This window comes from Carcharhinus amblyrhynchos, chromosome 8 (genome assembly GCF_965287045.1).
Source record: "Carcharhinus amblyrhynchos chromosome 8, sCarAmb.v2.hapA, whole genome shotgun sequence".
Taxonomy (NCBI): Eukaryota; Metazoa; Chordata; class Chondrichthyes; order Carcharhiniformes; family Carcharhinidae; genus Carcharhinus; species Carcharhinus amblyrhynchos.
In genome coordinates this window covers 58,822,653-58,846,565 of record NC_137331.1, presented here as the reverse complement: position 1 = coordinate 58,846,565, position 23,913 = coordinate 58,822,653, and the positions used below count along the sequence as shown (strand labels likewise).

At 39.4% G+C, this 23,913-nt stretch overlaps 1 protein-coding gene across 6 annotated transcripts in view; it reads left to right on the top strand.

Moving 5' to 3' along the window:
* Positions 1 to 23,913, top strand: part of cspp1a (centrosome and spindle pole associated protein 1a) — a 213,804-nt gene that overhangs the window by 15,007 nt on the left and 174,884 nt on the right. For 4 of the 6 annotated variants that reach the window (XM_080194129.1, XM_080194127.1, XM_080194125.1 and 1 more), the window contains 5 exons: positions 908 to 1,011; positions 1,903 to 1,983; positions 6,675 to 6,773; positions 7,654 to 7,859; positions 13,805 to 13,900. In XM_080194129.1, the coding sequence (XP_080050255.1) occupies positions 908 to 1,011; positions 1,903 to 1,983; positions 6,675 to 6,773; positions 7,654 to 7,859; positions 13,805 to 13,900 (586 nt within the window). Of the gene's footprint in view, positions 1 to 907; positions 1,012 to 1,902; positions 1,984 to 6,674; positions 6,774 to 7,653; positions 7,860 to 13,804; positions 13,901 to 23,913 lie in introns of those variants that run through there. The other 2 variants (XM_080194128.1, XM_080194130.1) reach the window with 2 other exon arrangements.

Genomic DNA, 23,913 nt, shown 5'->3' with positions numbered 1-23,913 from the left:
CCAGATAAACCTGTTGGACTTTAATCTGGTGTTGTGAGACTTCTTATTGTGCCTATCCCAGTCTAATGCCAGCATCTCCACATCATTTTTTGATAGGAGTGCCCGGCCCCTCTGCCTCTGGCCTTCCCTTACCCACTCACCCCAGGCAAGACCCTTTTCGGGGAGGGGAAGGTGGGCGTCGACGCTGGCCCTTGTCCGTGGAACCCATTTTGGGGCACCCTTATCTAGATAACATCCTTGTTACATTTCGGATTCATTGCTTTTTAACATTTTGTGCTTTTGATAGGTTTATTATTTACTTAGCATTATTTTAATAAAACTTGTCAACCTCTAATCTTGAAGTGCGTGATGTAAGCACATATTTTAAAATGCTATGAATGTTATTTTAGTTAAAAGCATGAATCAAAGAATTCCTCATGTAACAGCACAGGAGGCCATTCAACTCTTCGTGCCTGCACTGGCTGTCGAAGGATCAACTCATCTTGTGCAACTCACCCCCTTCTCCACGTAACTTTGTGCATTCTTCCTTTTTGGATAATAATCCAGTTCCCTCTTGAGTGTCTCCATTAAACCTGCCTCCATCGTACTCTCATGCAGTGCATTTCAGACCCCAACCACTGGTATGAAAATGAAAAACTTTCTCTTCATGTGTCAATTGCTTATTTTGCCACATAGCTTAAATCTGTGCTGCATTTTTCTTAGTCCTTTCACCAGTGGGAACAGTTTTCCTTATATGCTCTGTCCTGTCCCCTCATGATTTTGCATATTTGTATTAAACTTCATCTCAATCTTCTATTCTCCAAGGAGAAGAGTCCCAACTTCTCCAATCTATCTTCACCGAAGTATGCATGAATATGCAACAATAAGATATAGAAATTGTACTTTTAAAAACAAATTCTATTTTCAGAAGAAAACTATGGATTAAGCCTGCCACTTGGATTAGAATATGATCTGAAGAAACAGAAATTGAAGGAGGAACTTCGACAAGACTATAGACGCTACATGGCAGAGGTAAAGTTTTCAATGATTGTGCCAGTCCCAAGGGGTAGACAGGAAAAGTTTGAAAACATGGTAACACCTGCTGTTTATAAAAAAAATGCTCGCACTTTTTTTGTTAATTCCATCTTTCGTTAGGAATAGATGTTTAGTGCTGACTGGCTCATTAAATAGAGGAAAGAGGGGGTGGTGATATGGAAGGAGGAAGAGGTTCACAACTGAGCTTGATCTATACTTATCTAATTCCACGAAAGCAGTGATTTATTCGTTCTCAGGAGTAGGAATTCTTCTTTCTTCCTCTTTTTCGACCTCCCTTTCACCAGAACAAAGTCAGGAACAGCATTGATACTCAGATTTAGCTGCCATTAATTTAGTGAACAATTGACAGAGCCTCACTATTTCCTTTAAACCCATGTGTCGTATTCAGTACTAAAAATATCGTTCTTTTTCTATCACGGATGTCCAATGGCAAAAAGGCCTTAGAGTTCTAGGCCCTCATGGGTGCCTCTTTGACCTGCTAGGAAGTGCAGGGAAGAAGACAGATAAACAAGACATAACCATTAAGGGTTTGAAATGGATGGTCAAGTGAAAGAGAAATGTGGGGTGAAGATGGAGAAAAAGCAAGGTGTGGAGGTTCAAGGGGTACAAGTAGGAGTGAGAGAGTGTGAGCGAAGATATGAAGCAATATAGTTCGGGTGCAAGTTAAAACCTGAAAGCAGGAGAGTGCTATTTGAGCTTTCCATTTTTTTTGTGTAGACTTCATGCGATATCGAAAGCTGAGCAGGTGCCAGAGGTTGTGACTTGTTTGATTGAACTCCAAAAAGTTTGAGAACCATTTGCCTAACAGGATAATCAAGTAAGGAAATTGTACCTCAAAAATTGATTTTAGCCACTTGTTTGTTCCAGAAAAATTCTAGGACTACAAAGGTGCAGGAATTAAAAACTGAGAGGCTTTCACTTCCTATCCCTGAAAGAAAATCAGCGAAGGTAGGTACATAAAGCAAGTTTGTGCTTAATGTAATATAATCTTACTTAGTAATTGAATGAATAGATAATCTGATGGCTTTATTAGAATTTGGCATACTATGTCATGTTTACATTGAGAATGATTGAGTCTTTTTGAACATAGAATTTAGATATGTTACATAATGATCAGTAACCAACCCTCTGTAAACTTATCATCCAAACTCTGGTGCCCATTTCTTATTCTATGTGTATCTCTTGCTGATAATTTTTGGCTTCCAGTCCTCCACACCTTGAATTTGAAAATTTTATCCTTGTGTTTAAATACCCAAATTTCAAATGAAGTAAGCATAACCAACTAAGACTAGGTTTTGATTTAAAATTAACACTAACAAATCTGCCTTAAACTTCAAAAGAGCAGTTCTAAATTAAAATATTAATTTTTAATATTTCTGCATTACATGTTTATTTGACTTCACCTTAGTTTGCAACTTGTTCATATTAATCAGCTGACATCCATTTTTATCCTGGATTGTTTTTTAACACTTTGTTTATGCTGAGATGGTAATTATATATCCCAACGTGCTTCACTCTACCAGGTACATTCTTCTCTAGAGTTGCCAAGCACTGACTCATTTGGTGGTTCTCTTTCATTCTGGTGACTATAGAATTGCTGTAAAGGCACATTGCTGCCATTAAAATCACAATAGTATTGAATTTTCCAAACTTGGTTATTCTTTTAAAATTTTCTGTCTACCAAGTTCTTGAAGATGGCTTTGTCAAGGTTGAAATCTTGTTTCACCACATCAATCCATCATATTTCTTATCCTAAATATATAAAATATCCACATAAAATGCTAAGTACTCAATTTAAACCATATTATCCTAACTATCTGGTTTGAACCATATTCTTTACTTCAAGGTTACAGTGCAGAAACAGGTAATTAGCCCCATCTGGTCTATGCTTGTGTTAATATTTTATATTACTCTTATTCTATTTCTTTTAAATCTGTCAGCTTTCAAAAGCAGAGCTGGCATGCATGGCACTGCTGCCTAAACGCCAGGGACCCGGGTTCAATTCCAGCATTAGGTCACTGTCTGAGTGGAGTTTGCACATTCTCCTCATCCCTGCGTGGTTTACTCCGGGTGCTTCCACAGTCCAAAGATGTGCAGGTGAGGTTGATTGGCCATGCTAAATACGTGGGTTGTGGGAAGAGGGCTTGATGGGATTGTTGTCGATGCAGGTTCGATGGGTCAAATCCTGCACTGTAGGGATTCTATGATTCTCTCTCTTGTACTTATCCAGCTTCCTCTTGAATGCACCTGTGCTATTTCCACAAGTACGATGTGATTGGAAGTCCCATATTATAGCCACTCTCTAAGAAAACAGTTGTCCAGAATCCTTTTGAGATTAATGAGTGTTTATATTTGATTCCTAGTTTTGGATTCCCTTAGGAAGAAACATTGGCCGGAATTTTACCATCTTGTTCGCCACAGGAATGAATGGCCAAGGGACAGACCATGGAAATGTCCATTGACTTCGGGTGGGATTTTACAGTTTCAGGAAGAGTGAGGCCATAAAATCCCACCCATTATCTCTACTTCCACCCCTATCCATATCAAACCCTCAATTAAATAAAACCAGCATTAACAAATGACGTGCAATAGTAAATGAGACAGACAGAATCCACAGCAGGGCACATTCTTCTTTTAGCTTGGGAAAAATGTATTCCTAGGTAGGCATAAGTGTGAGGTTACTAAGTATTAGCCAAAATTACAGGCATCTGATTGATGTTCGTGTATTCCAGAAAGTTTGTGTTTCAAGTTCGTTAAGATAAATCTCATCTTTAATCAAAGCAGTGATATTTTGAACATTATATGTATGTTTTAACTTGAAATGTGTACATTTTTCTTATTGAAATATAATTCCTGTTACTATTTCCTGAATTTGTTGAGCGTCTGGAGATTTACAAATGGAAGCGTTTCCTTGGTGAAAGGAAACTATTTAATTTTCTTTGCATGTGCCTGAGAAAAATGTGCTTGGGATTTATTTCACAATGTAATTTATGGACATAATACAGTAAAGGCCAAGTTACATACCACTCTCCATTGTGTACTCTCTTCCTGAATAGTGCATGTTCTTATTTTTATGAGAAACACTATGGACATCAGCTATTCCAAATAGATTTATGCGGTTAATATACCTTGGCTGCTGCAACTGTACTGCATCTTAAAGTCCCATTTAGAATCTCCCATTTTCTCTCGCATGCTAATTATGTTTCACTCATGCATCTGTTTAGCTTAAATAGCACACTCAGGAAGCAGTTGTTTCTATTTCATATGATGTCCTGCATTGTAAAGAAGTAGGGGAAAATTTCAAAAAGACACAATTAAAAGTTCATTGTCCGAATGTATGTAGAATTCATAACAAGACTTGTCAGTACAAATTGAAAGGAAAAAATGGTATGGTGTGATAACCATTAAAGAGATGTGGTTGCAAGGTGTCCCAAGCCGGGAACTGAATATTCAAGGGTACTTGACATTTTGGAAAGACAAGAAGAAGGGAAAAGGGTGTGGGATAGCTCTGTTTAAAAAGTAGGTGAGAACGATACAGTAGTGACAAATTGTCTTGAAATATTAAGATGTAAAATCAATTTGATTGGAGATAAGAAATGGCAAAGGAAATAAGTAGTTTATAGACCTCTTAACAGCAGCTACGCTGTTGGACAGAATATATATCACTAAATAATGGGTGCTTATAAGAAAGGCACTGTAGTAATCATGGGCGATTTTATTTTAGTTTTGGATGAATCAATTGGCAAAGGTAGCTTGGAGGATGAGTTCATTGAGTGTATTCAGGAGAATATCTTAGAACATAACAAGCACATGAAATAGGAGTAGAAGTAGACCTTTTGGTCCCCAGGAGACTCCTCCACCATCTGATAAAGGTCATGGCTGATCTGCTGTGTTTCAAATTCTTCATTGCCATCTACTCCAGATAATCTTTGATTCTTGATAAGCAGCGAAATCATTGCAGCTCTGCCTTAAAAAATATTCAAAGACTCTGCATCCACTGCCTTTTAAGGAAGAGATTTTCAAACAATTACAACCCTCTGGAAGAGCTATTACGTGTTGTCTTCTAATTATTCAGCCAATTTGTATCCATGCTTCTGAGGAGAGGTGAAGAAGCATATAAAAGAGAAGTGAAGAGGGATTATGAGAAAAGACTGGCAGCTAACCTTGTCAAGGGATCACAAATTGATAGACTGGAAATTTGCATTAACAATAGACATCACCATGGTGCTATAAAAGTGTTCAAAAGAGTAGTTAAACAGCCATTTTGCTGATTAAGCTGTGCAAGAAATATATTTTAAATATATTCTTTGCACTGATTCTATTATTTTTGGGTACTGTACTTGCAATACCTTTCTACTTATGACAACGTCTATGTATTAATTAACCTTTTAAGGAGAAAGGCAACAGATTCAAGCCAAACGCCATCTTGACTTGGAACTTTTATGCTGCTCCTTCACTGTTGCTGGGTCAAACTCCTGAAACTCTCAAGTGCTGTGGGTCTACCTATACTGTATGGATTGCAGCGGATCAAGAAGGCGGCTCAACAGCACCTTCTTGAGGGCAGCTAGGGATGGGCATAATAGCGTATTCAGCAAGGGCCACATTCTGTGAATGAATAAACAAAAATAATATAACAAGATTTTATGCTGGATGATTTTCCAGTGGTAGCGTAAAGATGCTAAGGATATTTGGGGGTTATATTCGCATTGGTTAGATTAACGGTATTTCTTAATCCTGGCCATACTGTCTGTGAGATAGCATGGGAGGTTTATGATCATGTGACATTTATGGAATTTGCCCTTGACAAATGGTGGATCAATACAAATCTGAACACTAAGCAAATTTTTGAAAATCTTTTTCACTTCACCGTGTAATAAAACTCAACCTAAGAGCAGAATTTTGTTTTTTGTGAAGATTTTGTGCAACTTTGGGGTGGGGAAATGGGAGAGGGGAACTAGTTTAGTTTCCAACAGTAGTAAAATATGAGTTGATTTATTAACCCTAGCCCATCAAGACATGGTACAGCCTACAGGCACTGCTAAATTCCACCCCTCCCCCAGTTGTGCGATCTCTAAGGAGTCTCAATACAACTTTAAAGCTTTATGCCAGATTGATTTTTTAAAAAAAATCAATACGTTCCAGAGGTGATGTCTTTGAAATGAAATGCATCATATCATCTCACTTGTTTGATTTTGCATTTTATACTGATATTCTCCACTTATTCTTTTTCCATTTATCTCAGGTATTCTGTCCAATCAAATGAAATGTATTATTTTAATCATTTATCACTTTAGTAATCTCTAAGGTATCTCCTTAAAGTTTATACTTCAATAGAGTTGCTTTTCCTTGAACCTCTCCTGTTAGCTAAGAGCTCTAAGACTAAGAATCATTCTAGTTAACTCGCACAGGACCTTCTCAAAGGCTTCAATGTTACTGACCATGCTATATGAATAAAAAGGACACTATATTCAAAGTGCAGCCACACCAGAGCCTTTTATAAGGCAAGTCTAATGATTTCCAAAATTGAACTGTTCTAGTTATACAACCTCACCTCCCCATAACATTGAAATGCTGATTGTAGATTAGCAGTGTTTGGTCAACTATGCTGCTTATCATTAATCTCTCTGAATTCACTTCAGGACAGACTGAGAAATGAAAGAAGCCAGGAGTACAATCAGTTTCTTAGGGAGCAAGACAAATATGAGCAATTAAGAAGAAATGGCAGGTGGCTACCAAAGGTGACAATTTTCTGTTCAGTCCCGAAAAAAAAATCATAACCTGGCAAGGAGTTAACATCAAATTTAAAAAAAAAGTTTATGGTATTAAAAGTATGTCAGTACGTTTTACATATAGTCATAGAAGCATGAACCGTTAAGTCTATGCTGGCATTTTGAAAGTGTTATCCAATTAGTCCCACTACCCTGTTCTCTCCCCATAGGCTGCAATTTTTTCATTCAAGTCCCTTTTGAAACTTATGAATGAATTTGCTATCACCAGTTTTTCAGGCAGTGCATTCCTGTTCATAACTTCACAAGATTATAAGAAATTTGCAGGAGTGGGCCAATTGACCCCAAGAGCCATCTCTGCCATTCAGTAAGATCAGGGCTGATCTGATTGTCGCTTAACTCAATTTAGTTCACCAACACATCTGTGTTCTCCTCACTTACATTTGAGTTTTATATAATCTGCAAACTTTGATATTATGCTCTATAAATCTAAGTCCTGGTTGTTAATATGCATCAGAGAGCAGTAATCAGTACATGACTGTATACTTTCGACAGTTGGGGGAGTGGAGGCTGGAAAGTTCTGGCCGTCATATTTACAGCACAGAAACACACCATTTGGCCCAACAGATCCATGTGTTGATGTTCTACACTGGCCTCTTCCCACCTTATTTGATCTTGCCCTATTAATTTATCTTATTCCTTTCTTCTTCTTATGCTGTCAGACAATTTCTAATCCTGACACTCAGAATTCTAAAATTTTATTAAATGTATTGCCATTGATTGCATCCTATGTAGAAAATATTTAATATAAATATTTTAGTTGCAGTATGTATTTTTGAGAGCCAATGTATTTGTTTGGATACTAATTGATTTATTTTAAAATTGTAACCAGTATTATAAGGAGAATATTGATCCTTCAGATGACACCAGCTTTCAGGGTGCAGCCCTTGTAAAATTGGATCCACCCATACATGAACCAGCCACTTACAAGAAAGATGCATTTACGTCAATGGAAGCTTATGAGGAATTGTTGAATCAAAAGCGACAAGAAGAGGATAGATATCGCAAATCTGATGATCCTGAAATTGGTCAGAGAAGGTAATATTGATAAAGCATTGTTGCATAGAAAATAGGACTGGGAGTACACCATTCAGTCCTTCGTGCCTGTTCTGCCATTCATTATGATCATGGTTGATCATCCAACTCAGTATCCTGTTCCCACTTTTTCCCCCTATATCATTTGATCTCTTTAGCCCTAAGAGCTATATCTAATGCCTTCTTGAAAACCTGCAATGTTTTGGCCTCGAATACTTTCTTTGGTAGAGAATTCCACAGGTTCACCACTCTCTAGGTGAAGACATTTCTCCTCATCTCAGATCTAAATTGTTTACCTCATATCCTTAGACCCTAGTTCTGGATTCCCTTGCCATTGGGAACACCTTCCCTGCATTTACTCTGCCTAGTAGATGTAAGGATTTTATAGATTTCAATGAATCTCCCCTCATTCTTCGAAACTCCAGCAAATATAATCCTAACTGATTCAATCTCTCCTGTCCCACCACCCCAGGAATCAATCTGATAAACCTTTGCTTTACTCCTTCAATAGCAAGAACACCTTGCCTCAGATAAAGAAACTAAAACGGCCCATAATATTCCAGGTGTGATCTCATTAAGGCGTGGTAGAATTGCAGCAAGATATCCCTGCTCTTGTTCTTGCATTTTCTTGCTATAAAGACCAACATACCATCTGAATTCTTTACAATCTACTGCAACTGAATGCTAAATTTCAGTAACTGCTGCACAAAGATATCCAGGACTCTTTGCACATTCCTGCTCTCAATCTAGCCATTCAGTAAATAATCTGCCTTTCTGTTTTTGCTAGCAAAGTAGATATCTTGCACTTATCCACATTATACTGCATCTGCCATGCATTTGCCCATTCAATTGTCCAAATCACATTGAAGCATCTCTGCATCCTCCTCACAGCTTACCCTCCCATCAGCTCTTCCTCATCTGCAAATTTGGAGCTATTTCATTCAGCTCTGTCATCTAAATTATAAATAAATGTTGTGAAAGATCCAAAGAGGTGCGGGTTAGGTTGATTGGCCATGCTAAATTGCCCCCAGGTCAAGGAAATTAGCAGAGTGGAGTTGCAGGGATAGGGTCTGGATGGAATTGTTGTCATTGCAGGCTTGATGGGCTGAACAGCCTCTTTCTGCACTGTACGGTTTCTATGATACCTCTTCTAGGGATAGTTTGGGCCCTAGCACTGACCTGTTCAATACCCGACTAATTTACCGCCTGCCACTTGGAAACAAATCTCTTTATTCCTACTCACTGTTTCCTGCCTGCCAACCAATTTTCTACTCATCTCAACACTGTCTTCAATCCCATGCACTTTGTCAAAAGCCTCCTGAAAGTCCAAATTAATCCCAACCACCGGCTCCACCTCATCAAGTCTATTAGTTACATTCTCAAAGGATACCAGTTGATTTGTCAAGCGTGTTTTCTCTTTCATAAATCCATGATGCCATTGTTCATAAGTGCTCTGCTGTTAAATCGTTTATAATGGGCTCTAGCATTTACTCACTACGGACGTCAAGCTGACTAGTCTATAATTCCCTGTTTTTTCTCTACCTCCGTTTTTAAAATAGGATTAAAGTAACTACTCTGCAATCTGTAGGAGATGTTCCTGAATCAAAAGAATTTTGGAAGATGACCACCAATGCATCTATTATTTCTAGGGCCACTTCCTTAAATCTGGGATGTAGGTTATTAAGCCCTGATGATTTATGGGCATTCAATCCCATGAATTTCCCCAACACCATTTCCCTTCAGTGAAATTGATTTCCTTCAGTTCCTCCCCCTCACTAAACCCTTTTATGTGATTTGTGTCCTGCTTTCTGAAGACAGGACCAAAAAGTGTGTATTTAGTTGGTCAGCCATTTCTTTGTTCCCCATTATAAAATTCCCCTGTTTCTGCCTGTGGGGACCTAATGTCGTCGCCAGTCTTTTTCTCTTTACATACCTCTAGAAGCTTTGACAGTCAGTTTTTATGTTCCTGTCAACCATTCTCTCTCTTGTAATCTATTTTTCCATTTTTAGTAAATCCCTTGGCTCTCCTTTTCTGAATTCTAAATCACTCCCAATCCTCAAGTCTGTCTTTTTTTCTTGGCCAATTTGTATGCCTCTTCCTTGGATCTATAAATTCCATTGTAAGCCATGATTTGGCCATCTTTTCTAGCTTTATTTTTGTGCCAGACAGGGATGTGCTCTTTGAATGTTTGCCATTGCAATTCCATTGTCAGCCCTTTAAGTAGCATTCCCCAATCCATCATAACCAATTTGCACCTCATACCATCATAGTTTTCTTTATTAAGATTCAGGACCCTAGCCTCAGAATCAACCATGTTACTCTCTGTCTCAATGAAAGATTGCATCATATGGTCGTTGATCCCCAAGTGGCTCACACAATTAGATTGCCAGTTATTCCTTTTTCATTGTGCAATACCCAGTCTAGGATGGGCCATTCTCCAATTGGTTCCTCAACCTATTGATCCAGAAAACCATGGCATATACACTGTAGAAATTCCTCCTCTCAGGTATTGCTACTAATTTGATTTGCTCAATCTATATGCAAATTAAAGTCACTTGTACAGACATTACTTTATCACATGCATCTCTAATTTCCTCTTTGCTGTGAATGGCATTATCACCACTACAGTTTGGCAGTCTGTATATAATTCCATTAATGCTTCTTGGTCCTATACAGATTCTACATTGTTAGAGCTAAGATCCTTCCTTACTCATTAATTTCCTCTTTGATTAGCAATACAATCCCACCACCTTCTTCTTTTTGTCAGTCCTTCTTAAATACTGAATACCCCTGGATATTTAATTCCCATACCTGGTGACCCTGCAGCAATGTGTCCCTAATTCCAACTATATCATACCTATTTACATCTATTTGTGCAATTAAGTCATCCATTTCATTGTAAATGCTTGGTGCATTAAGACACAAAGCCTTAAGGCTTGTCTTTTTAACATTCCTTGACCCATTACCATTATTTTTCACTATGGCCCTGTTTGATTCTGGCCCTTGATTTTGTTTTTTGCCCATTGCTTTTCTTACTCCCCTTTCTAAATTTTGTTCTTGTCCATGTCTCCTCCCTTATCTGACTCTTTGCATAGTTTTCCATCCCCTTGCCGTTTTAGTTTATTAAACCCTCTGGTAAATACACACCGAGGACATTGGTCCTGATTCTGCCTGGGTGTATTGTTAAGACATAGGCCAGAAACTCCAAGATGTTTTATGAAATTGGCTTAGACCCAAAGTTTTACATTTGATTTTGGCACAGGTGAGCATAAGATGTTTCACTGCAGGGATGATTCAAGTGCTGTCCTAGGAAGCTTTTATCAAACAATGTTTATTTAAGAACTCAGTTAAAATATAACAAAAAAAGCATAAATTTTACCAATTACAAGCCTTAAACGTGACGCTATATAACTCCTAATAGCTAACTACCTCTGCTGTTCCAAGTCAAACACCATCTCACAGACGTACACCTCTACCTTTGGCGTAAAAAAAACAGGTATCGTGTGATGCTGGATCTTCAATTTTTTAAACACCGGTGGTGAATTGGTCCTTTTGAATGTTGGATCAATTCTCGTGTGAGGCTTCCCAGCCTCTGGAGAGAGACAGAAACACTGAGGGCTGTTTTCCCACTCTGCTGCATTTGTTTCCTAGCACAGCGTTGTGAGGGAATCTAGCGTTTGGGTGTGCGCGGGGTTCCCACCATGCGCATATCTTTGAGTGCCGGATTTCCAGCACTGTCAGATCTGTGCTGGAAGCCAGCAGGAACACCGGGTAAGTTATTTGCGTCTGTTTTTAATGTTGTTTTAATGTGATTAGCGAGCCCGGGACTGAATTTGCCGTGTGGCTGGTGATCTCAGACATCAGCCCAAAGTTCAAATGAATGTTTTCGTGAGTTCCCTTAAAGTCACTACCAAACCAGATTAGTACATGACTGCATGTCTGGGCATGCACCCATCTTAAAGAACAAAGAGAACAAATAACAATACAGCACAGGAAACAGGCTCTTCAGCCCTCCAAGCCTGCGCCGCTCATGCTTCCAACTAGACTATTCGTTTTCTTGTCTGGGTAGTGAATAACACTATTCATGAAATGTGATTTGTGTCGTAGATGTTCTTTCTGTCCAAAACTTTACTGATAAATCTTTCATATCCCCAAGGGCTAAATATTCTCTTGAAATGTGACATACCTTTTTTACCATGATGCTTTGCAGCAAATTGTTGTTGGCTAAAATGAACAATATATCTTAAACAATACATGAATACATTCAAATTATCAACATTTGTGTCTTAAAATCATAATCACTTGTTTAAATCTCTTACTGCATTCACGTATGTAAGAGATTCTCTTAGCTTACAAGCTTGTTTTAAAAGTCATTTAAGGCACTGACAGCATCAAGTTAATGTCTAATGGTTTAAAAATCTTACTAACCTATTAGAGTTCTCACTTACACTCCCCTTGCACCATCTCTTCAGCCATGTATTCATCTGATACATTCTGCTGTTTCTCCTCTGACTGACTAGCATGTGGTACTGGTAGCAATCTTAAAATTACTACCTTTGAAGTCCTACTTTGCAATTTGCTTCCTAACTCCTTATATTCTGCTTTTAGGACTTCATTTTTTTTTACCCAAGCCGTTTGTACAGATGTGTACTATGACCACTAGCTGTTCACCCTTTACTCCAGAATGTCTTGCAGCTGCTCTGAGACATCTTTGCCCAAGCACCAGAGAGGCAACATAATATCCCAGAACCATGGAAATGTTATCTGATCCACTTACAATTGAATCCCCTATAACTATTGTATTCCCACACTTTTTATTCCTCCCCTTTGCAGCAGAGTCAACAGCCTTGCTCCCTTTCCAATCAGCTGCTCTATCATGCGCTCTTTTATCGTCCTGGTTCCACTCTTAATTTGATCCTTTATTCTCCGGACTTCAGCCTAGGCAAAAATGGAAAACATTGATGGGAAGTACATGATTTGAATGTAGATAATTTTCACATTGTACTGAAATGTTCGCTCAACTAATTCAATTTGAATTATTTTGATCCATAGTGATACACTTTCAGCATATGGTCTCTTGAGGATTTCACAATTGCTGATGGAGAACCAAAATCTAAATCACATTGAGAAACTATTTTAAAATTGTTTTACCATATCGTGATTATTCTTTTTTGGCTTAACTCATTTAGATCTGTAGTACAGCAGGTTCAAGGAAGTTATTCAAATCTATTCAGCATTTTGTCATCTAGCCTGCCCTCTCTCAACCTGCATTCTTATGGAGAACCATATCATTAAACTGTAGAAATTGGCCAACCAACAACACATTCTTGCATTTATAGTCTTCAACATAATAAAATGTCCCAAATTCTTTCTCAGGAGCACTATGTTTCAAAATCGGACACTAAGTCACATAAGGAGATATTAGGCCAAATGATCTAAAGCTTGGTCAGAGGTAAGTTTTAGGAACAAACAAAGAGAAGATGGGTAGAAATAAAGGGAGGAAATTCAACAACAACCACAATGCAATTTAAGGCAACTGTGCTTGTGTGTACACAGAATGAAATTACAGACAAATAAGTATTCCCTATTGGCTTTGCTAGCTTATGTGAAAGGAGTATCACAGTTGCTCAGCCCAGACCAGTCAAAGAGCATAACTGCTGCTACTTACAAATTATTTCACATTTAATCTGCTGTTGAGGTGATACTGGTGCTTAAGGCATGGGTTGAAATCATTTAATTTGGTGATTATGCGTTGTCAGAAATGGTGCAAAAGCTGCTTTATTTTATAGGTTAGTTTTCTACTAGCTTCAATGTTACTGTCAACGCAAATGCAAGTAATTGTATAGGAACAAAATGTGTTCTAACACTTACAATGATATACATGCCATTGGTCCTTTAAATTAAAGGGCACTGCGAAGTAGTTAAGCTATGTATTTTTCCTTTCCAGAAATGTTCAGACCCAAACAGACAGAAGATTAGATGAATATGAAAATAGTTTTCTAAATTCTGGCAACTACTTCCAGAGATCAAAGAATGAAAACAGGTAAATAATCATTCAGTGTTATTGTTTCCATGTTGCTATTCATACACCCTGTTTATGTTGCAGAAATGTGTCACATAAAAGTTATCCTGTATTGTGCCAAGGTTTCCAGTTATGTTGGTGGGTAGAAAGTCTCCAGCAGTCAAGCATTTTCCTCAAATTTGCAGTCAGAAAATAGTGACCAACTTTGACAATAATGGGTATCTGCCCCTTGCTTCTGTAAAAGCTTGGAAACTTGCCAATGACTCCACAAGGCACCTTCCTTAACGTAAAATACCTGTATTGTTAGGGACCAGATCAGAAACTTCAAGGCATGTTGTAAAGTTAGCCTTGTCCTAATTTTTCCTTTTGATTTTAGCAATAGGGCGAGCATAAGGTATTCAATTGACCTACTAGGAACCTTTTATCAATACAACTTTTATTTAAAAACAAAGAATATAACAAAAAGGATTAACATCATTTTTACCGATTAAAATACTTAGACATGACAAAATACTCTCCATTTGCCTGGATAGGTGCAGCTCCAACAACACTCAGGAGCATTGATGCCAGCCAAGCCAAAGCAGCTTGCTTGATTGTCAGCTTGCTTGACATCTACAAACATCCACTCCCTCCACCACTGATACTCAGTAGCAGCAGTGTGTATCATCTCCAAGATGCACTGCAGCAATTCGCCAAAGATCCTTACACAGCACTTTCCAAACTACTTCCATCTACAAGGACAAGGGCAGCAGATACATGGGAACACCACCACCTGCAAATTCCCCTCCAAATCTCACACGTCCGGACTTGGAAATACATTGTCGTTCCTTTGCAATTGCTGGGTCAAGGTCCTGGCATTCGCTTTCTAACGGCATTGTGGGTCAACTACAGCACATGGACTGCAGCGATTTAAGAAGGCGACTCGCCATCACCTTCAAGGACAAATAGGGATGGACAATAAATGCTAGCCAGCCAGTGACGCCATGTCCCACGAATGAATTTTTAAATAAAGTATAATTCTTAATAGTTATCAATCTTTGTTGTTCCGCTTTAAAGCAGTATCCCCATAGACATAAACCTTCTTCAGAAATAGTTAGCACAAACAATGAGTATGCTCACGTGGTGCTAGCTTTTCAATCTTTTAAAACTTTTGGACAGGCACCAAGACAGTAGTTCTGGAGAACATATATCCTCAAACAACATAACTTTAGAGAAATAAACCTAGTCCCTGGTGGCTCCCAGTTTCTAGGCTTCAGAGAAGGGAAAAGAGAGGCACTGCTCTCTCTCAACTCCAGGCAGCATCTAAACAGAAACGTACCTTGAATTTACTGTGTTAGCCTAGCTCTACCCAGTCATACGATTGTACCTGTCTGTCAACCTAATCAAGTCCTACTCTGCAAAACCCCAGGGAAATCTCAAAAATAATCCTGCGTTAGTCCAGATTAACAAACATAAGAACATAAGAAATAGGAGCAGGAGTAGGCCATCTAGCCCCTCGAGCCTGCCCCGCCATTCAATAAGATCATGGCTGATCTGTCGTGGCTCAGTTCCACATTCCCGCCCTCTCCCCATAACCCTTAATCCCCTCGCTTATCAAAAACCCATCAACCCGCGTCTTAAAAATATTTAGTGAGGCAGCCTCCACCACTTCAACAGGCAGAGAATTCCAGAGATTCACCACCCTTTGAGTGAAGAAGTTCCTCCTCAACTCCGTTCTAAACCGCCCCCCCCCCCCCTTTATCTTGAGGCTGTGCCCCCTAGTCCTACTGTCCTTTCTGAGTGGGAAGAGTCTCTCCACCTCTATACTATCCATCCCATTCATCATATACGTCTCAATGAGATCTCCCCTCATTCTTCTAAACTCTAACGAGTACAAGCCTAGTTTATTCAGCCTCTCCTCATAGCTCAACCCCCTCAACTCCGGTATCAGCCTAGTAAACCTCCTCTGCACTCCCTCCAAGGCCAAAATATCCTTGCGTAAGTGCGGCGACCAAAACTGCGCACAGTACTCCAGCTGCGGCCTCACCAATGCCCTATACAGCTGCAAGACCTCCCTACTTTTATATTCAATCCCCCTCGCTATGAAGGCCAGCATCCCATTAGCCTTCCTGACCACCTGCTGCACCTGCAGGCTGGGTTTTTGCGACTCATGCACAAGGACCCCGAGGTCCCTCTGCACCGTCGCCTGCTGCAGTTTTTCGCCACATAAGTAATAATCCTTCCTACCATTATTCCTACCAAAGTGGACCACCTCGCACTTGCCAACATTAAATTCCATTTGCCAGTTCCTGGCCCATTCGCCCAGCCTATCTAGATCCTTCTGCAGACTCTCCACACCCTCCACGCAATTTGCCGTTCTACCAATAATAGCAACTAAGATCAGTTATGCTCCTGCAGAAATAATTCAGGATGCCAGTCACAGACAAAACAATACCAATGATAATTAAAACAGATCCTACACAAACATGAGTAAAATACATTTCTTAAAGGCATATTATCACAATACCTGGCTTGTGCAGACCCAATGGCATGGATATACCAGCGAAACAGTAGGCACAGAATGAAGTGTTGGAAGCTCTGTGCAATGTAAGATCCTGCCACACAAATGAAATCCTCAACTCAGAGATGGCTATGAGTGGTTAGTGCTTTTATAGTTTGGTGAGAAAGGTCTTGCAGGGTTTATTGTGTTTCTCCCTACAATGCCCTAACTGAGTTAGGGATTGTGTGTTTTAAACAAAAAAAGAAAGCTATTGTTTGCACATGTAAATTCAAACTAACAATAACATTTATTCTAGGAACTCTTGCCTGTACAAACTGAAAGTAAAACAACAGCCTGTGCAATGTCCTTTTGACAGCACCAAAAAAATCATGTGATCAGCAATCATGTGAACTTTTTAAATATATAACATCCCTCCCACTTTACTTTTGTGGCCATGGCAACAAATTACTTTGATATACATAGGATCAATAATACTCTAGGCACAGTACTATGCATCATTTATTATACACAGTCGCAGTTGCAGAGGGACCTAGGGGTCCTTGTGCATGAATCACAAAAACTCTTTGCAGGTGCAGCAGGTAATCAAGAGGGCAAATGGAATGTTGGCCTTTATCGCAAGAGGGATGGAGTATTAAAAAAAAAGGGAGGTCATGCTGCAATTGTACAAGGTACTGGTGAGGCCGCACCTAGAGTACTGTGTACAATTTTGGTCCCCTTATTTAAGAAAGGATATATTAGCTTTAGAGGGCGTACAGAGAAGGTTCACCAGGTTGATTCCGGAGGTGAGGGGGTTAGCTTATGAGGAGAGATTGAGTAGACTGGGCCTGTATTCATTGGAGTTTAGAAGGTTGAGGGGAGATCTTATTGAGACATAAGGTAATGAAAGGGCTAGACAAGATAGAAGCAGTGAGGTTATTTCCACTTATAATGGAAACAGGAACTAGGGGGCATAGCCTCAAAATACGGGGGAGTCAATTTAGAACAGAGTTGAGGAGGAACTTCTTCTCCCGGAGGGTAGTGAATCTTTGGAATTCTCTGCCCGATGAAGCAGTTGAAGCTACCTCGTTAAATGTGTTTAAGTCACAAATGGATAGATTTTTAACCAATAAGGGAATTAAGGGTTATGGGGAGCGGGCGGGTAAGTGGAACTGAACCTACTATCAGATCAGTCATGATCTTATTGAATGGCGGAGCAGGCTCGAGGGGCTAGATGGCCGACTCCTGCTCCTATTTCTTATGTTCTTATGTAAATATGTTTAGTACGTGATTATTGGGAACTTGCTGGGCCCGATTGAATCTCCCACCCCACCAGAAGTACTTCATTCCGGAGGGGTTTAGAGTAGTTTCCCACATTTGAGGAACTAGCAGGAGACCCTGCTGGAATGAAAGGGGGAGTAATTGGGGCCCCCCGGGGGTTGGGCGGGAGTGTGGTGCCCCATGGCACCACAAAGGGCAATGTGCCCACATCTGGGGGGCACCTTCGTACTGCCCATTGGGCATCAGGCAGTGCCAAGCTAGGGCCCATTGTGGGCAGGGCCTAGGAGTGATTGGCGGGCATGAGTAGTCTCGCTGTCACTTTGGTGATCAGTCTGGGCTGGAAGGAGGCAGTCGAGTAGGGCGGTGTCTGCCTCCTGGGGAGGAGAGGTCATATGCCAGCAGAGGGGAGTTGGGGGGGGGGAAAATTGCCACTGCTGGGTTTAGGGTACTGGACATTAGGGCGCTGCAGGGCAGGGATTGTTAGGGCTAGCCTGGGAGTAGTTGTGGGAGCCACGATTGCGCTGTGGGAGTGGCTGGATGGGCAGCACGGCTGGGGTCCACGGCTGACCAGCGACTTGAGCTGGCCAGCAAATGGCAGTTTGACAGCTTGGAATCACTGCGCATGTGCAGAGTTCCGAACTGTCAGACTCTGACGTGATTAGGCCCCGACCCTTGTTTTTTTTTCAAGTGAGATTCACGATTGTGCAATGCAGAGGTCCCAGAGTGGGGAGATTCGAGCATGAAGTTGAACTGAGAAAACAGTCACGATCTAGAATGGTTTTCCCACCAATTCAGCAGTATTGGGAGAATCACCCCCAATGTTTTTATAAGAGGCCAAAAAGCTACTCATACAACATGAGAACGAACTTCGCTTTCTTGAAGCTTTAAAATAATGTTTCAAAGATTATACAAATCTTTCAACTGATCCATTGTTTGATGGATGATAAGATGCAGATTTTATAGGTTGAACACTAATTTGAGATAATCTTCAAGCTTTTGTGAAGTAAACTGTGAACCATTATTATTCCGGTTTACAAAACAGCTTGTTCAGTTCTGGTAGATCTGATGACAAGCTCTGGACACTGTGCATCAGTTATGGCAAAGTACATGTAACCTTCAAACAGACCAGCAAAGTTGGCATGCAGTTGTTGCAATGGCATTTGACACCACTCCCAAGGTTGTAAAAGGAGACAGTGATGGTGTATTTCTTCTTTGTGTGCAAGAATGACACCATCTCACTTTTTCCTCAATCTGAGCCTCCAGACCATTAAAAGCAACTACATGCTAATTCCTTCATCTGGACTATACAAGGATGTCCTTCATGTAGTTGTTCAAGAGCTCTTCCACACAAACTAGGAGGAATGATCACTTGGATTCCCCACAATGTACGCCCACATTGGACAGTTCTAGCTTTCTGGACACTTATCATTCCAAATCAGGATGCATTCCAGTCACTGTTCCTTTCCATACCATGTCCATCACAGGATTATGTCTCTGAACTTGAGAAGCTATTAGGCAAATGAAAAAAAAGTAAAACTACTTGGTGGCATCTGCTCAATAGGTAAATGTGAGCATGAAAATACTTCAGCATTGCGATGACACTCTGATACTTTATACCATTGGAATGTGCAGATAAAATCAGTGACCATCTTTGCAATTGACTAGCAGCTAATGACAATACGCCTTTATATGGCCCAAAATAGTTGTTAATAATCAATGACCAGTCAGTAATGTGAAATGACTGCATAAATGTATGTCAGAATTATACTCTACTACTTTTTCTAGCTTAGCATAATTGAATTCAGCACAGAGTACTGAAGTAAAAGCTATTGGTTGTTCATCTCCCGAAGGCAAAATATGTGAAAAGACTGCCCCGACTTCATAAAGTGAAGCATCACAAGCAAGCAGTAATGGTAGCTTTAAAGTAAAATGAACCAATACTTCTGCAAAGAATCTTTGACATCCTTGTATGCTTTCATATATTCTGTTCTAGCCCCATGACTATAACAGTAAATTATGCACTGGCTTCAGTAATGTAACTAAGTTAAGAACACATTTGCCACAGAAATTTACTAATTCTAGAAAGGACCTGAGTTGATTCGCATTCATCAGATGTGGTGCTTCTAAAATAGCATCCATCTTTTTAGATGTTTTATGTAGGCCTTTACCATCAATAACATGACCCAAGTTCTGAACTGACAGCTGGAAAAAGTCACATTTTTCTTTCTCAATACGCAGACCACATGCTTGAAGATGTTTCAATGTTGCTTCTAAATTATTCAAGTAATCCTGTAATTAGAAAAGCATCCAGGTAACATTGTACCACTGAAAATCTGATCCATTGATCTTTGGGATAAAGCTGGTCAGGATGCTAATCCAAAAGGTAATCTTTTATTGCGAAAAATATCTAAGATATCTTTAAGATGGTAAGCAATAGTTGAGATTCAGCAGCTACGTTCATCTATAAATATGCTTGTGAAAGAGCAATCTTTCTGAATTTCTGTCCATCTGATAACCCAGCAAGCATATCTTCAAATAAAAGGAAGTTGATATTGATCAGCGCACATAGATTTATGGTTGTTTTAAAAACACCAGAAATATGAACTGAATCATCTGGTTTCATGACAGGTACAATAGGGTAAGCCATCACAAATCAGTGTTAACAGGTTTTATTAATTCTTCTTCGACCTTGGAACAAATTGCCCCTGGCTCTGTTCTTGCTTTGAGACTTTTTGGTTAGCTATTAAGCTTTACCTTGAGTTTCACTTCAACTCCCTTAATTGAGCCAAGTGTCTCTGAGTATTTGTCCTGAAGGTGCTGTAGGTCTGTTTTGACATTGATCAGTCTGTTGACAGCACTCCAGTTAAGCTTTATCTTCTCCAACCATCATCTTCCAAATAGAACTGGAAAATTACCATGGACAACATGGAGAGGCAACTCTACTGTTTGACCACTCAACTCTACATTGACCATATAACGTTATGACACCACAATCTTCCAAGTATCTCCTTAAAATCACATCAGCTGATTTTGAAGAAAGATGCTTCAGCTTTTGCTGGTATGTAGTCTCAGGAATTAAAGATGCAGCAGCATCCATATCAATCCCATCCTAAAAGATTGTCTGTCCACTTAATTTTGGAATCACCTAGAATCTATGTGATTCACCTTGTAGGGATAAGAAAAATTAAAAGTTTATTTATTAGTCACAAGTAAGGCTTACATTAACACTGTAATGAAGTTACTGTGAAACTTCCCTAGTCGCCACATTCTGGTGCCTGTTTGGGTTCAATGCACCTAACCAGTATGTCTTTCAGACTGTGGGAAGAAACTGGAGCACCCGGAGGAAACCCACACAGACACGGAGAAAATGTGCACGCTCCGCAGAGACAGTGAATGGGAATCGAATCCTTGTCCCTGGTACTTGAGGCAGCAGTGTTAACCACTGTGCCACCGTACCGCCTCATCATATTTCTGGACATTGTCCTCTTCACAGTTGTAATTCTTTTCTTATTTTTATTATTTTTGCAGAAAGCAACCTATTCTTTTTCTTGAAGGTATTCAGATTCTCCTTCAGATTCTTCTTCTCCTCAATATTCTTCTTGGCGGGGGTTGGGTGGGGGTAGCGGGGAAGCTGTTCCAGCCCAATAAGCTTTTGCAGTGTGGTTAATTTTCCCACAATTCCTGTAGTGACTATCCTTGCTCCAGCATTCACTTGCTGAATGGCATATCTGTGACATGCTTGTTGCTGTTATGCCTTATAGGTAGTTCCCAATTTGTGGAAAAGTCATTCCTATACCAAATTTTGAAGCCTCTTCAGCAGCCAGTTCTAAGAGCTTTTCTTTTACTTGAGTCTCCCTTCACTGGCACTTCAATCTTTAATCCCATTGAAGCTTCCTTTCCCCAGTCTTCTAATATTCAAAATGTGAGGATCCACAATGTCTTTTTTTTTCTACTTAGGATCTCTTCTTGATGAAAGAAAATTCTGACTCATCACCCATTTTGTTTTTATGTAATGCCCTAACTAAGTTAGAGGTTGTGGGTTTTAAACAAAAAAAAATCTGGTTCAATTCAAATTAAAAATAACAGATTTATTCTAGGACTTCTTGTCTGCACGGAGTACAAACTGAAAGTAAAAACACAACTTAACTATAGTTATCTGAAAATGTGAAGCAGCTTAACTAATACTCGTTAAACAATATTTAAACATAAGATGAAACAACTCTAATTTCTAACTTGCTTCAGTTTCAAACAAGCGCCATTCTTTTTACAGATTCAAAAGCTACTTTAAATGCAGTTAGTGTCTGTAAATATGCTTGTTATAATGGTATAGACAGTCTTGAATCTTTCAGAGATTTTGTGGTGAGGGAAGCTTGCAGACCTCTTTTTAAAGAAATCCCTGCCAGAACTCAGAAGCTGTTTTCTCTCTCCTACATTCCAGCTCCCATTATCATCACATGACCCTGCATACTTAAACTCACCTTCTATTCCTTTAAATCAAAAACCCCAGGGGACCTTTTCTTTTTGTAAACTTAAGTCCTTTAGCTCTCTCCTAAGTGAACACTACATGGCTAAAATTAGCAATCATCCTGCTTTCCAGGGTCTGAGCTGTCTTCCAGACTTGCTGACTACCTCTAGGGAAAAAAACTGAACTTTAACAGTCTCCTTAAACATATACATAACATATCCATTGCAATAGTACACTATCACTGTTTATTCACAGCTTCTTGTCTTTATTAAATCCACTGATTTACCACTCTTGAATTCAAAATGATTGAGCTCACAATTTCCTATGTTGAACTAATCTGACACAAATTTGCCACTGAATTATTAATACCCCATTGCAGCTTGATGCTCCCACCTATGTTCTTTATTGTGCCACCAGCCACCTTAAATATAGTCTCTATATCTTCCCTCTAACTGGCATTGGACTTGGAGGCCCATAATTTTGTAGCCTCTCTCTCTTAATCTTTCTTAAATAGTGGAATGAAACCTTTCAATCTAAGGTGACAATTTGTAATCAAAAGTGTTTTGGAAAATCATGGCGAATACATTGTCATGAGGCTGTGCCTCCTTATTTTCGAAAATACAACTTTTTATCCTTCAACTGACTGGAAATTTTGCAGTCTGAAATGAGACCAAAATAACTACTAAAATACAAGGCCCCCTTCTGAGGTTAAGGTAAAAAAGCTAACAACACACCCTCTGGCATGAGAAAAGAGAGACACTGTTTAAAGATGACAGTAAAATGCAACATGCTGGGTATTAAAACAACAGTTGCCACAAACAGACCAATTCTAAACCCCTTAAAATACAAATGGGTGAAGTATAACAGGACAGGCTGCAGCTGCTGCAGAGATATTGCAAGATAAGCTTCAGCAGCAGGGACAGGCTGAAAGGGGCTCACTCCCCCCTCACCTTTTGTCGGAGAAGTCAACATTTATCAGAAATCTACCAGCGAATTTAGATTTCATAACTGCAACATTTACATCTGATTACATCCAAGAAACCAGCTAACCTAAATCAGCCATAACATTTTAAATTTGTACCTTAGGGGCAACCAGAGGACATTTCACTATGTGTTCTATATTCTTATACTTTTTTAATTGGACTGTAACTTTCTTCATTTCTGATAGACATCACATTTTTATCATTTTCTTGTTGGGTTTCGTGGTTGATAGTATTTGCTCACTCTTTAACTCAAGCAAACCTTATTTGACTGGCTTCTTATTGCTCACAACATAAATAGCTAAATGCATTCTAATTTGGGAAAGGCATATCCTTGTGAAAAGGAAACTCAAAAAACTTTGTTGTGACCAACTAAGAAGGTTGAGGAGGGAGCCAGGTCACTTCTCCTCACCTGGTTGCTACAAAATTAGGGACCCATATTGGAATTTGTTCCCACTGACTTGGTGAAAGAATTGGAGCAGAGAAAGTAAACTGTTCCTGCAGAAATGATCTAAAAACTGCAGATGGTTTTCTTGTGTCTCTAATACTAAATTGCTAAAATCTCAGCATTCTATCTCAGTACTTTCATAGAGTAAAGTGAGATAATTTGATAAAAGTGAATGGCACTCATTTGAAGAAATAAAAAGGTATATTTAAGCACTTAAGAGGTAGATTTCCTCTCGAAAGCCAGAAAACTAAAGTTTAAAGAGGGTGGTAAAAATGCTGGAAGTGGAAGTTGAGGGCACTGAGTCAGAAAAATTAATGGCAGGAAACTTAAGATACTAGCAGTGAAAATTGAAACTAAAGTTTGAGGAAAAAGATAAAGTGAAAG